This window comes from Vigna unguiculata, chromosome 5 (assembly GCF_037176805.1).
Source record: "Vigna unguiculata cultivar grain cowpea cultivar isolate G323 ecotype 2 chromosome 5, ASM3717680v1, whole genome shotgun sequence".
NCBI lineage: Eukaryota > Viridiplantae > Streptophyta > Magnoliopsida > Fabales > Fabaceae > Vigna > Vigna unguiculata.
In genome coordinates this window covers 6,446,685-6,462,566 of record NC_140796.1, presented here as the reverse complement: position 1 = coordinate 6,462,566, position 15,882 = coordinate 6,446,685, and the positions used below count along the sequence as shown (strand labels likewise).

The following is a 15,882-nucleotide window of genomic DNA, read 5'->3' as shown; positions in this document are numbered from 1 at the left end:
TCCTTACCAACTTTATTAATCTACAAAATTGTCACTTATGAAATACCTCTACTATTATACCTAATTTAAAAAATTATTATTCCAAACTATTAAATTTTTAACGATTATAATAATAATAATTATTATTATTAACAATTATTATTATTAACTACAACTATTATTGTTATTGTTATCTTTAATATTATCAACTATAATTATTTTTAATAATATATTATCATTATTGTAACTATAATAATAATAATAATAATAATAATAATAATAATTATTATTATTATTATTATTATTACTATTATTGACTATAACTATAATAGTATTATTATTTATAATCAACTATAACTATAAATATTATTTATATTATTATTAATGTTATCAATTATTATTGTTATTATTAATTATTATTATTCTTTCATATTAATTATAATTATTTTTACTATTATATTATTATTATTATTGTTATTAATATTAAGAATTATAATTATTGTAATAATAATAATAATTATTATTAATATTAGGAACTATCACCATTATAATAATAATTATTGTTGTTATCAATTCTAATTGTAATTAGAACTATAATTCTATTATTAATAATTGTAATTGTAACAATAATTATTATTATTAATTATAATTATTGATATATTATTATCTATTATAACTATTTTATTATTAAATTTTATTATTAAAACTATAATAATAATAATAATAATACTTATTATTATTAAGAGTTATAATTATTATAATAGTTATTATTATTATTATTATTATTATTATTTTCATTTATAATTATTATTATTAACTATAAAGAACTATAATTATTATTATAATAATTACTTTCTTATCAACTGTAAATAATATTATAATTATATTATTAACAATAATAATTATTGTTATAGACTACTATTATTAGTACATTATTATTCTATGACTATTTTACTAATAATAATTGTTACCAACTGTAATTTTTATTATTAATTATAATTATTTTTATATTACATTATTATTATTATAACTGTAATAATAATATTAACAATCTATAATAATATATAAAGAGATTTTTTCTTTTGTATCCATATTTCATAATACCAGTTTACTTTTAATTATTTAAAAAATTAATTATTTTATAAATAATTTATTTTTAACTATTATTTTAAAAATCTCTTTTGTCTCAAATCATTATTTTAATAATTTTTTTATACATATCTTATTTTTTTTAATTTTACATTAAAAAACTATTTTAAAAATTATTTATATATTTATTATTGATCTTAACCTAAATTTTTTAAAAATTAAAAAATAAAAACACACAAGCACGACAAAACATGTATGTTTACTAGTAATAATAATAATTATTATTATTAAAACTTATAACAATAATTTTAATTATTATATTATTATTATAACTACTATCATACTTAATTTACAAAATTATGATTATCAAAATATTAAATTAATAACTATAATTACTATTATTTTTATTATCAATAATTTTTATTTTGTTATTATTAATTATAATTATTATTATATTATTATCAACTATAATTATAATTATTATATTATTATCAACTATTATAATGATAATAATAATTATTATTATAAATCATAATAATAATAATAATAATAATAATAATAATTATTATTATTATTATTATCAATTATAATTATAATTATTATTATTATTTGAGTATAAGTATTATTCATTACTATATCAACTATAGATGTTCTGATTATTATATTATTATTATAAGTAATCATAACAATAATTATTATTAATAAAAACTATAATTATTATAATAATTATTATTTTATTTTCAACTGCAATTATAATTGTAATTAAATTATTACCAATTATAATTATTATAAAAATTATTATTATTATTATTATTATTAAATATTATTATTATAAGTATTGTTATTAGTAAGAATTATATTTATTATTATTGTAATTATAAATTATAATTATTTTTATCAGATATAGCTATTTTTTATTGTTATATTATTTTTTGACTATTATTATTAAGAACTATAATTTTGATTATATTATTATAAATGTACTATAGTACCTAATTTACAAAAATTGTCATTCTCAAAATATTAAATTATTAACAACTATAATAATAATAATAATAATAATAATTATTATTATTATAAATAATACAACTATTATTACTATTATTAATTATAATTATAATAATAATAATAATTATTAACTATAATTTTTATTATTTTTATTTTTATCCATACAAGATATTATATAGTTGTATTATTATTATAATTAGACACATATTTTATTTTTATTATTATATAATAATATTTCAATTACTTGATTTTTTTAAATTTATTTTATAGTAAATGTATATCTTTATATATAATTATAAATTATTTTTGTTAAGATTAACATTAGTATTAACATTGCATTAATATTTATAGGATAAACATTATTATTATTATTATTAGTTTCTTATTGTTATTATTTTTATTATTATTATTGATAGTGGTATTATTATTGTAAGTGTTTTTTTTAATTATAAAACTAAATACTTTTAATAAATATATTTTTAATATTATTAAAATATTATACTTTATATTTATATTAATATTATTTATTAATATTTTTAATGGTTAAATAATTTTATTAAAATTTATTGAGATAAATATCATAACAATTGTATTATTATTTTAAAAGAAATTGAAAAAAAACCGAAAAATGAAAAGGCCCGTGCGTATATAAAAAACGGATGGGATAAAAAAATAGATAAATTTTATTTTACCTTAAACATTCACACATCATTTTAAACTTATATAAGAATCACTTAAAAGTAAATTAGTTTTTGACGAACACTATTTTTAAACAAATAAACCTTACTTCATCTATATATATATTTTTCTATATCTTTTGATCATATATTAATTGCACCGCATACTTTTCTTTTTCCTCTCTTTTCTCACTTTATACTGTACAAGTTGTTGTATAGATTAACTATTTAAATATCAATTGTATTCAACTTTAAAATAAATGTTGGGTTCGCATAACCCTAAATAATGATATTGTGGAAGAGACATTTGGACAATTATAAAAGTTAATATTTTCTTATGTATTTGTTAATTGTTTTATTTAGTCAACTTTTCTCGTGGCGATGTGTCATTCTTTTTATCCAATAATCTTCTTTTATAAAAATTAATTAATCATTTACATTATTCGTTATTCGTTTTTAATTTGTTTTATTAAATCAATTTGTGTTGTATGGTGGCGTGTCATATATATTTTTTCTTCCAATTGTTTTCGACAGAGAGATTGATGGAAACAATTATAAAAATTAATGTTTTTTCATGTATTTGACATTACTTTTAAGAAGCTAACTTATTGGTCGGTGACATGATATTATTTACTTTAATTCTCATTTTGAATTTTCAAAGTTATGTGTCATCGTATTAATCTCTTAAACAATATTATCACTACAAATTTTGCTCGAAAAATATTTTTTTTTTAAATATTTAATTTCTTACTAAATTAGTGAATTAAATTATATTCTTTTTTATTATCAATTTAGTTATCCACAAGGATCAATTTTCTGAAAATTTGAATCTTTTACCTTAAATATTTAATTTCTCAAATATTCTCTCTGTTTTGCCATTTTAGTCTTTCGTATGGATCAATATTGAAACATTTATACTTTTAAGGAACAAATATCAACAAATCATTGGTTGATATAAAATTTGGTAGACTAATAAAACGACCATACAAATCTTTGGGAAATTAATTTAGTCTCAATTTAAAAAAAAAAAATACTATAATGATATGTGAAGGACCGAATTAAAAATTTTACTGTTTTTTTTTTTCATTAGATTAATATTTCATCATGTTCTGGGTTAAAGATTATCATAAAGACCTTCGTTAAAAATTAAATACATCTGCAAATATTTTGTGAAAAATTGTCATATTTATTCAAATAAAAATTGAATTTTTATTATTTGTAATACTTAACTTGTAATCCTTTAACCACTAATTATTGGTTAATGCGTAATTATTTCATTAACCAAAAAAAATTAGAATCTAAAACATAGTTTAAAAAAATCTAAATAATTTTATGAAAAAAAGAAGACAAAGTACGACATAGACAAAACTAACTAGCGTTTGCCATCCCCATCGCCACCAACCTCTTTTTTTTTTCTTTTTCTTATATATAAATAAATAAAACACTTTTTTTTGGTAATAAAGAAAATAGTGCATGTGTTTTATTCACGCGAGTTATGATAGTCGCTATCTTTGGGCATCCCTACCCGAATCTCTCCCGGGCAGATTTTACTTCTGTAATTGTCTATCTCAGACTGCCCGAATTCATCGGGTAGCACCTGCAACACTAACTGCTTCAAACTGTTTCAACTCTCGGAAACAAACTGAGGAGAGAGAAAGCTAGAGAGAGAAAGTTCCTGACGCTATAAATACCCTGGCGTTCGTTACCACCTCCCTCAATCATTACCTCACAAACTACATAGTTCTCTCCTTCGTTGAAGATGCCTCGCAGCTCACAAAGACCGAACCAAATCTAAATTTCTTTTAGCTTCGGTTTATCGTAGTGTTGTAGGTGGTGTTGTTGGTGCTGCATTTGATTTTAATTTCGATTTCCAAGAATGTGGAAGGTTGTGCGATTCGCGGCGTCCAGATCACGGCGATTCTCCACGGCGATTCCCGGGCCGTGCAAGGTCCACAAGCGCGGCACTGATATCCTCCATGATCCTTGGTTCAACAAGGTTCGCCCTGTTTTCGATCGACACTGTTTTTCACTTTGCTAACTTTGTTTTTTATTTATTTATTTAATCGTGTTTTTTATGTTGGTGAATTTGTTTGTTTGTTTGTTTGCTAGTTTAGTTTATTCGGTTGAAAGGAAACTAGCTATAACCTGAAAAGAGATGGAAGCGATTGATTATTATCTTTTCATACAATATAATTATTTTAAGAAGACCTCTGCATCAACTTGTGTGGAGTTGTTCAATTTAACGAGTGATTTTGAGTTAAAACCTTGAGTTTATAGGTGCAAAGGAGAGTATTTTTTGCTAATAGCATTATACGTTACAAGAGGAAGTTATTGTTAAGCGGTTCAGGATCATCACTTATAATTTGGTGTCGTTAATTTTTTCCTATAATTTGAAAAGTGTCACGTTAAGAATGGACCAGACCATAAACATAATGAACCAGAGCATCTGGTAATTTTTTCCCCATACATGCCTTTTCTTAGAAAGGTTGAAAGTGAATATTTAATTATTTTACTGTTACCGTTCTAGTTGACGCTAAATTAATTCAGATAGATTGTATCAAACGTAATTTTAGTAACATTCCAAATGAATTTTTTGTATAAATTTGTAGCTCTGTGATTTGTTTTATTTATGTAGAAAGTGTGTAATCGGGACCCTCAGTGCATGCATGAAAGGTTTTTTCTGTTTTGGTGGATAAATGTTAGTTGGTAGTTTGTTAGTGGGAAAAATTGAACTCACAACATATTTAAATCCATCAAATCAACTTATAACTCCCGGTAGTGGGGAGTTGAACCCACAGACATGCATGAAATGTACAATCTAAAGTGGACAAAATTTGTTATTATATTTACGCGGTATCTGTTTTGAGTTAGTTTGGGTAAATGACTAATATGGATTCATTAAAAGATGTTTTTCATTGAGATAAATATATTATGTTTACTATCTCTGACATAAAAAATTCAAGCTACTCATGGCTGTGCTTGATCACTGTTTGGGATTCTAGTACTTTATTTACTTAATTAATTTTTTATATGTAGGATACTGGTTTTCCCATAACTGAAAGGGATCGATTGGGGCTTCGGGGCCTTCTTCCTCCTCGTGTCATTTCATTTGAGAATCAATATGATCGGTTTAGTAAGTTTTAAACCTATCCGTTTCATGCTATATGTATCTGTTCGTCAGTCTCAGGAATTATTGCTTGCTCATCTTTAGACCCCACTTGTGTGTTTGGCTTCGTGTTTGCTCCTTCTTCGATTATATTTGACAGCCGTAATATTATTATTTTTCAGTGGATTCATATAGATCTTTGGAGAAGAATACACGGTGCCAATCAGATAAATTTGTTTCCTTATCCAAATGGAGGATCTTAAATAGATTGCATGACAGGAATGAGACTCTGTATTACCGAGTGAGTTTGATGATGAAGTTGGCTTGCGGATATGAGAATATATTACAACGGTTATTCGTATTATTATGGGATTTTTATCTTGCTTACCTTTTTCTATCTCAGGTTCTTATCCGTAACATCAAAGAGTTTGCTCCAATAATCTATACTCCTACCGTTGGATTAGTGTGTGAAAATTATTCAGGGTTATTTAGACGCCCGCGTGGAATGTATTTTAGTGCCAAAGATAAAGGAGAGATGATGTCAATGATCTATAACTGGCCATCTGACGAGGTATTGAACTCGTCTTGGTAAAATTATGCCTTCCTTTCTTTTCATTCATGATAGAAAATGGAAGGGAATTTTACTTTTCATTCTTCCCCTGTAATCCATACAGCTTTCTTAAGATTTTGACTTGCAAGGGTTAAAACTATTGAAACTTGGTGAATTCTTTGGCAGAGTTTATTATATTTATCTGTACTCCCTGAGGGATAATCTGGGATATTGCTGTTTCTTTTGTAGAAAAAAAATTCTAAGAAATTGACAGATTTGTCAGGGACCCGAAGAAGTTTCATCTTATGAGGATCCATTTTTTGGTATCAAAGATGACTTTTCTTGGACATGAATATTAGTGTATTTTCTCGTTATTTTTTTTTTTAAATTTACTCTCCGTTAGAGGGAGGACTATGTAGGTATTAGGTTTATAAAACAGAGGGGAGGTAGTTCAAAAAAATAGAATAATGTAGAAGGTTTATAAGAACTTTGGTACCATGGGGTGCCTAACTCTCATATGAAGTAAGTATGAGATCTTGAGTCGATTCTCCCTCCTAAATAGGTAGCTCATGAGGGTGAGTATATTATATTTGTTTCGTTGTTGTTAAGTGACATTATTCTATGCTGTCATATTATCTGCCTTGCATGAAATTGATAATTGTTTTAGTTTTATACTGAATTTTTCTCGTGATTTTGCTATTTAGTTGTGATTGTGGTTACTTCGTGTTTTCTCACTTTACCTGACTTCAATGATAAATGTTCTGGTAACTGGGTACGGTTCAACTATTTACATGCTTTGCGAAAATTTTTGAAATTTTCTGTTCCGTGGATAGCAAAATTGCTCCCTGGCTTGATATGTTATTGGTTATATATTGTAATCATCTTGTTTCCTCGGTTCAGGTAGACATGATTGTCCTGACAGACGGCAGTCGTATTCTTGGCTTGGGTGACCTTGGCGTTCAGGGCATAGGAATACCTATCGGAAAACTTGATATGTATGTTGCTGCTGCTGGTATCAACCCACGAAAAGTATGTCTTTCCCCTTCCTTTCTCTTTATATCTTGAATTTCATCATAACTTGGGCACATCATGTGTTACTGGTGGCCCAGGCCAGCTGAGAGGTTATTTTCTTTAGTGAAATGGATAGATGAATTTTTGTAGGGTGGGTTGGGTTGTTAACTGTTTTATGATGCTGAATAAATCTAATTTTGTTTATGTTTTATATTTGTACGTTTATCTTGTGTACAATTACACGTAATCAACAAATGAAATGGAAACGAGTTCATAAATCTTGACTTTGGGTCTGTTTAGATGAGTTTCTTCATAAGTACTTTTAGGAGAAAAAAAAAATGAAACGGACTTCTCTATAAACTAAAATTAATTTATCTACAAGTGAAATTTTTAGAGAAGTTCTATGAAAAACTTCTACAAATTAAATTATGGGGGGAAACTAATTTCAATTTTTCGACCTATTTTTCTCTCTTAAGAGTGTTTATGGAGAAGTTTGTCCAATTGATCTTTTGTTATAAACTTATAATTGTTGATTTTGAATAATGTTTTAATTTTGATTTTCTTTACTTTTTAACTGCTACTTGGTAATTTTAGTAACTCTGATTTAACTTGTATAGTGTGCTGTTTTTCCAATTGTTTCAGATACTTCCAGTTATGTTAGATGTTGGTACAAACAATGAAAAGCTACTCAAAGATCCCCTTTGTGAGTAGAACTCAATTCTGCTCCTAATTTCTATGGTTGTTGTTTGTCTCACTTTTTCATTTACCATGGACATGTTTGCTTTGTAAGATGAGGAAGATTTCATGTTTTCCAGTATCCTAGATTTTGTGGTTGAGTAATATAACCTATTAAGCAATGGCTTTTCTGCTTTATTTAGCAAAGTTTATCTGATTATATTGTGCTCCAATGATGAGTTCGAATGGGATTTTTGAATCACTTTGGCATTGTTGATCTCTTGAGCATGCAAAAAGATAATATGGTAATTCCACGTATTTGACATCATAAAAGTTACTATATTCTGACATGATTCTCGTTTGTCAGATTTAGGAGTTCGACAGCCTAGGTTGGAAGGTGAAGAGTACCTATCGATTGTTGATGAATTCATGGAAGCTGTACACGCTCGATGGCCTAAGGCTATTGTTCAGGTTTGCTTTTCTTTTAAAACATGGTTCTCTCAGTGTTCAGTTTAGAATTTAATCATCTAGTAACCGGATGATTAACTTATTTTTTCAGTTTGAGGATTTCCAAATGAAGTGGGCTTTTGAAACCCTGAATCGATATAGACAAAGGTTTTGCATGTTTAATGATGATATACAGGTAAGAAAGTGATATTATATTTTGTTACATTTAAAATGTTCAAGGTGCTAAGCAATGCGTTATTTTCTTAAGTGACTTCTAAAAACGTCAATTTTTTCATCATTTCCATTGTTTAATAGGGCACCGCCGGGGTTGCACTTGCTGGGCTATTGGGAGCTATAAGATCCCAAGGTCGACCATTGTCTGATTTTTTGAAACAAAAGATAGTTGTTGTTGGAGCTGGGAGGTACTTGCAAAACTAATTTTGATGTATCTGTTTGTTTTGTTGTTCTATCATGCTCCTTATATTGGTATTTTCTGCTTTAATCTTGCTGCCAAAATTCTGTTTTACGTGATACTTTTTTGCCTGGTGGGCAGTGCAGGGCTTGGTGTTCTTAAGATGGCTGCCCAGGCTGTTTCAAGAATGTCAGGGGGCAGTGGAACGGCTACCACTGCTAACAGCCCGTTTTTTTTAATTGATAAAGATGTATGCTTTCATGTTCTTTGCTTTCAGTGTGCATTAAGTTACAACTCTCAAAAATAAAAATTGTATTCGTAATAATATATTATCTGGATCCCTCGTGATTTTGGCTCAACTTTGTTATTCAAATATCTTCATTTTTTATTTTCAAATTCTGTCTTAAATTCTCTTCATTTATGAGTAACATCGTCATACATATTTTTTTGTATCCTCTTTTGGATTCTGTTATTTCTGTGCATGCTTCTTTTTTTCTATTTTTATTATGATACATCACGTTTTTAATAATGATGTGATTGTTGAATGTAGGGTCTTGTCACCACGGAAAGGAGCAATCTAGATCCAGCTGCTGTTCCATTTGCCAAAAATCCAAGAGATCTTGAAGGACTTACAGAGGGTGCTAGTATAATTGAAGTGGTAAATGCTACGGAATTTGTTGGAGAAAAACTTTATTCACTTTCATATGTTATTTATTTTACATTTATATCATAATGAACAATTATTTTTGTGTAAGAGTAAATTAAATAATGCTTATGAAGAATAAAAATTATGCATTCTAAGCCATACTTTAATTGTTTAATGGTCCTTAGGTTAAGAAGGTTAAGCCACACGTGCTACTTGGATTGTCTGGAGTTGGTGGTGTTTTCGACACGGAGGTAATTACCTTATGTTTATTCCTCAGTGAAGTATATTTGATTAAGTGAAATACATTTGCATTGAAAAAATGTCTTGTTTTTATATCTTTGAGTTCTGCTTCCTTCATTTTATTGCAATTGGGTTTCTTCAATTTAATGGTTGAGATTCAACTCAGGTGCTTAAGGCAATGAGAGAATCTGCTTCAACAAAGCCTGCTATCTTTGCAATGTCTAATCCCACCGTGAATGGTTTGTTTCTACAAGGCTTATTCAGTACGGGCAATTGCTTAATTATGTCCAACGTTTTCATTTTGACACCTGTTTCGTTATCACTGGGACAGCTGAGTGCACTGCTATTGAAGCTTTCAGTCATGCTGGAAAGAATATAGTTTTTGCGAGTGGAAGCCCTTTTGACAATGTAGATCTCGGTAATTATCACTCTGTAATATGATTCATTGGTTTTTGAAGTATGCTGTCAAGTTCAAAATTCTTCAGCCGCGGAGGCTTTGTTGTAGGAAGATTCTTGTTTCTTTACATTTTCGACGTTCATTTCAATATTATGTTTTACCATAGCCTCCAAATGAATTTTTGTACAGGAAATGAAGTTGGCCATGTCAATCAAGCCAACAATATGTATCTGTTCCCAGGGTAGGCGTGCCTTTGTGGCCCTGTATTTTTTTTTTTCACAAATCATGCCACTCAGTGGAAACATTGACGTAATTATATTGCAACATTTCATTCAGGGTTGGTTTGGGTACACTTCTATCGGGTGCTCGTCATATAACAGACGAAATGTTGCGAGCAGCAGCTGAATGGTATATTTAATTTGTACAGTTCTTTTGTTCAACCAAAAGCTATTAGACTCGATTTCAATGGAAATGTATGAATTATTTTCTTGATGTATGTAGGGCTGCTCTCAATTGAGCAGTCTGACCTTGTATTCTTTGTTGTGTTGTGTAAGTCATTTTATCTGTTCTTTACCTACTTTCGTTGAAAAGCTTAATAAGTTTTCTGGGTGTACATTGCCGCTCATTAATAAATAACTTCCGCTCTGATGAGATGCCTCTTTGGGCCGTTTTAAATACATTACTAACTTGCTGTTTTATCCTCTCAGCCTTGCTTCATATATGACAGATGAGGAGGTCCAAAAAGGAATCTTGTTTCCATCTATTGACTGGTAACGTTCCCTTTTTTCCTTGTTACGACTTGTTTTTCATTTTGTCAGGGCTCTCCTCTCCTTTTCCATGGATCCTTTTTGAACCACTATGATAATTAAAACTTAATCTGTATAAACACTAAAACTGATTCTTGGAACGTATATTGGATATGGATGCCATGTACGGTACTAAATCTAACAATATAGTTTTGGTTTACTCATCCCTTAACAAAGATGTTCATTGTGGCCTTCTGTAATCAAACGGTACTTTGTTGGGCAGTATTCGGAATGTTACAGCTGAGGTTGGAGCTGCTGTTATTGGTGCTGCGGTTGCAGAAAATCAGGCTGAAGGACATGGTGAAGTAGGGTTGAGAGAACTAGCAAACATGTCAAAAGTATGGGAATTTCAAATTTCTCACTAATAATACATTATATATTCATAATCTGGTTGACTGTACTGTTAAATTTGCATGTTCTGAGGAGAGGGTGAAGTTCTGAAGTTTAATACAGTTGCAGTTTGCGTCTAAATATTGCAAATTGACTAGTCCCCATATTTTGTGCCTTAGTTCTGAGCATGTGGATGCTACCTTGGTCTGATGTATAATTCTGCTGCTGCTAACTCATGCTTGTTGGTTTGGTTGCAGGAGGATACTGTGGAGTATGTGAGAAGCAATATGTGGTTACCTGAGTATTGCCCCCTTGTTCATGAAAAATGAAATTGTTTGAAGGAAGTCCTTTTGGTAATCGTAGCTCAGTTCAGTTCCTCAACTAAGCCGTTTACTATTTTTCATTTTTGATCTTAGCTATTGATGACTAGCAAGGTTTTGATTGTTGAAGTGGTGGGTGAGAAGGGGAAAAGGCTGCGTAGGCAGTGAATTCTGTTTTAGTCCCTTTCATTGTGAAGCTTCACTAGTATTATAGACAACTGCCTTACACTGCTTCATTTGCTTATTCACATTTACAACTGTGAAAATCATGCATTCTTACAATCTGATTCACGTTAATAAATAGTTTTAAAAATTCGTTTGAAAGATACCTAGAGTTCATGGACAATGATTTCATAATTTGTTTTTAAGAATAGAGTTTACTTGTAATGTTTTGGATCAGAAAAGTGAACCTATCATTTAACTTACATTATTAGGCCTAGCTAGACTTCGCTCTTTAAGAATTAAATCAAATCTAAACTTTCATAGTAACTTGCTTGTTTAAAAAGGTAAAAAAAAACCTTTTATGTGTAATAGATTATAACTTATTTATAAAATGTTAATATTTTTTATTTTTTTTACTATATTTGTTGTAATATAATTCATTATCTATTAACCATGTTGATTTACACAAATTTAAAATTATAAAAGTTAAATTTATATCTTATATTATATTATATCTTATATTATATTATATGTTATATATATATATATATATATATATCATAATATAAAAGTTATAATTATTAATAGACTTTAGGTTAAGAATATAATAAGTTAATCAGTCTTTTAAAGATTTTATAACAAAATAAACTATTAAACATACATCTAGGTTAAACCCAATTAATTTCATGTTGATCGACCCTAATTTTAAAAAGTGCTATGATAGACCAATTGACACTTAAACATTATATATTTTTATGAAGGTTAGACCAACAAAAACGCAGTGCAGTTCGACTTTTCTTTCTTTTTTCACGCTAAATGTAAGACCTAATGCATTCTTTTAAATTTATAATGATAGACGGAAGAATATTAAGATTTGAATTATCTCATGTATATTTTAGGTACGGAGAACAAATATTTGGGGTGTCAAAATTTTCTTTTATTAATATTAATGAATTTGAAGAAGTCAAGTATATAACATTTAATAAAATTTAAAAGAATTTTTTTATTTATATATATTTTTTTGTATTAAAATTATTTTGAGAGGGTCATAGCTCCCCTAAAGTATAAAGCAGCTCCGCCCTGATTTTAGGTTAATGAGATGTGAGTTGAGAGACTTTTACTAAATTATATCTTTTGTATAAAATAGTAATAATAACTATTTTATTAAATGATTATACTTTGTTCTAAGTTTACTTCTTTTTTGAAGTTGTTTTGGTATACACAACTTATATTTTAAATGATTGAAAACTATGTCTCTTAACATTTGTTTCAGTTAAAAATAAAGTCAATATATTTAATATCTGCTGTACATTGTAAATCTTAAATAAAATTTTCTAAATTTTAACTTCAACCATTTCGCTTGTGTTGTTAGTGATTGATAATATTCTATTAGGAAATATATGATTTTGAAAAAAAGTTTTCTCATGTAATAAAATATGTAAATTGTATAAGGTTACGATAATCTTTAATATTTTACTATCTAATATGCTAAAATAATATCTATAATTGAAATAAAAGAAATAATTGTTCTTGCAAGATTGAAGTATACTCTGCAAAGTCTTCTTAAAACTTTCAAAAAATTCATGTCTTTAAATGTAAAGGAACTTTGAGAGAGTTCTTAACATGTCATATATGTTGAAGACTTTGAGGGAGCTCTCACATGTATCTAAATGTTGGCTTCTCGACTTCTGAAGCATTTGTAAAGAAAATTTGTATTTTTTTATTGTATGACTCTATAAGTATAATAACTAATCATATATAATATTTATAATATCTTGAAATTAAATAGCTAATTATATATAATATTTATAATATCTGAAAATAAAATAACTATATAATTATATTTATTCTAACACAACAATTTTAATTTCTAAATGTTAAAATTTTTGAACTATTGGATGACTCTAATTTCTCCATTAAGATATATTGATTTTAACTTTTGGTGAAAAGTAATTTAAAGATAATCTATCTAATTAAAATTAACAAGTGATTAATTTTTAAATCAGAAAGAGTTACACGGAACAACTAGGACTTTTCCTATGAGTTCAATCTCAATTAACCAAGGAAAGAACACACTATAATGACCAAGGCAAGAGAAAAATGGTTTATTCATCTCACGTAACTCTCCTTTTATTTACCCATTTTTTATTGTTTCACTTGTTCTAGTGTCACAACCTAATGCTCTTCTTGTATTCAACCATATACTATTTTATAATAGGAGTTCATTAGATAACCCAATTAAGATAATCCAAGTCAAATACACTATGTGGAATGTTTTTGGTGATTGAGTCAAATAAGCCTAAGTTTGAGTTTTAGATTTGCATAATCATTGATGAGACATTGAGTTGCGAACAAATAAGATTGATATGAGAGTAGTTTGTTTCCTAGACTGCACGTCTCTTGTTAAAAAAAAGAAGAAGAGAAAAATTAAACTCTAAAGAACAAGTGACACATAATATACTATATTGAGAATGATCTCAATCTTTGATGTGTATGAAGTTGCCTCATTTTGACCAACAATAGTTAAGTGATTCCACTTACCATTGATCAACAAACAACAGCTCCAAGTTGCAGTTTGAGCATAAAAAAATTTCAGAAGAGAATTTTTTGGTGAATTGAGACAATTAATGTAGGACGTGTGTGTGGTAGTCGTTCTAGAAGATTGTAATAATGAAAGAAGGTTGGAAGATTAAAATTAAACTTGATGGAGATATTTTATTCAACCTTATTTACGCTTTAATAATAATAAATAAACCGGTCAAACTAGACTGTTAAAAATATATCACCATAAAATTTCGTAGAATTATATAAAAAGTTTATGTTTTTCTAACATTACGTTGGTTTCTCTTTTTATAGTTAAAGGTTTTACTGTATTGAACACTTTAAATTTATTATTTATATTTATTTCATTTTCACGTCATTACACTAGGCACTAACAAGATAATATAGTTGGAGATCAAGTTTTGGATGAAACATATTTGGCAGAGAAGAGAGATTTCAGTAAATTTGACGAACAAAAAATCAACAACAAAGTTGATGAATACTTGTTACGTAAACAAAAATGTCAAAACATGTTTAAAATTCATATTTATTGTTTTTAATTATGTTAATTTTGAACGTCATCATGAATAATATTGCCGAGGTTTGTGTTTTTTTTTTTTCTGTTTACATTAATTTTTCTAATTAAATAAATACATTGTATACTGAATTTTCTCTTACTCTCTCACACAATTGTTTTTACAGAATAATTGAAAGCAACATCTTAAGTATTGACTTCAGAGACCAAAGTACAAAATTTCTATTTCTAAGCTATTTTAATTGTTGTCTCTTTAAATTATTGTTTTCCTTTCTGTCTTTGGACATTGTACATATTTTTATATTGCTTCACTATTAATTCCTTATCATTTCAACAACTTACTAATTTAAATTCATTAACTCGTTAATTATAAATTGTTACTTCATCAATTCATTTAATTATTATTTTATTACTTAATAAATAAATAATTTTACTAAATTATTGGTTATTAGTTTACCAATTCATTATTTTCTTAATTGATTTAAGCTATGAATTAATTCATTGATTTGTTTAGAATATTTTAAAATATTATAGTTTATATAATTTTTTAAAAGACAACTTTTCTTAAAAAAGATGGTTGGAATCCAGGTTGTAAAAAAAAAACTCAAGTTCTAAATGGGTAGAAAAAATTTAAAAACTTTAGTTTGGATTAGGATACCTAACCCTAAATCCCAAATTTGGCTATTCAATTTAAATTTACAAATCAACTTAAGAGTTATACCATGAAAACTTATATTTTACTTTATATGGACCACATGAGAATGTCCATACCTGATTAGGTGAAGCATTCTTTGGATTTTTGCATTGTCTCTTTCTTCACATGTTGTGACCACTCTCATTTCATCATGCACCACACTGTGCAACAAACACTAACAAATTTTTTCATATCTAGAACAATGATGCTGTGGAATAAACTACAACAACAACAAGTGCAGTAACAAGTAACAACAC

At 27.3% G+C, this 15,882-nt stretch overlaps 1 protein-coding gene across 2 annotated transcripts; it reads left to right on the top strand.

Moving 5' to 3' along the window:
* Nucleotides 1-4,389: 4,389 nt before the first annotated feature.
* Nucleotides 4,390-11,975, top strand: LOC114183224 (NAD-dependent malic enzyme 59 kDa isoform, mitochondrial-like). Of its 2 annotated transcripts, none has more exons than XR_003604313.2 (19): nucleotides 4,390-4,749; nucleotides 5,790-5,886; nucleotides 6,042-6,160; nucleotides 6,263-6,430; nucleotides 7,310-7,438; nucleotides 8,063-8,123; nucleotides 8,463-8,566; nucleotides 8,655-8,738; nucleotides 8,858-8,964; nucleotides 9,096-9,204; nucleotides 9,505-9,612; nucleotides 9,786-9,851; nucleotides 10,007-10,079; nucleotides 10,172-10,248; nucleotides 10,427-10,478; nucleotides 10,574-10,645; nucleotides 10,945-11,007; nucleotides 11,267-11,381; nucleotides 11,631-11,975. XR_003604313.2 is itself a non-coding variant. In XM_028070157.2 (19 exons), the coding sequence occupies exons 1-19, from the start codon at nucleotides 4,630-4,632 to the stop codon at nucleotides 11,700-11,702; spliced, it is 1,806 nt and encodes a 601-aa protein (XP_027925958.1). In that variant the 5' UTR covers nucleotides 4,399-4,629; the 3' UTR covers nucleotides 11,703-11,975. The 2 variants fall into 2 exon arrangements, 1 of the variants encoding a protein (XP_027925958.1); XM_028070157.2 differs by having other exon boundaries at nucleotides 4,399-4,749; nucleotides 10,172-10,258.
* Nucleotides 11,976-15,882: the final 3,907 nt, after the last annotated feature.

Bases quoted from the DNA above. Each gene is read 5' to 3' on its own strand.
- LOC114183224 (XM_028070157.2), top strand. From the start codon at position 4,630: ATGTGGAAGGTTGTGCGATTCGCGGCGTCCAGATCACGGCGATTCTCC. The intron at 7,439-8,062 runs GTATGTCTTTCC...CAATTGTTTCAG, and splicing joins CTGGTATCAACCCACGAAAA to ATACTTCCAGTTATGTTAGA. The intron at 8,965-9,095 runs GTACTTGCAAAA...CCTGGTGGGCAG, and splicing joins GTTGTTGTTGGAGCTGGGAG to TGCAGGGCTTGGTGTTCTTA.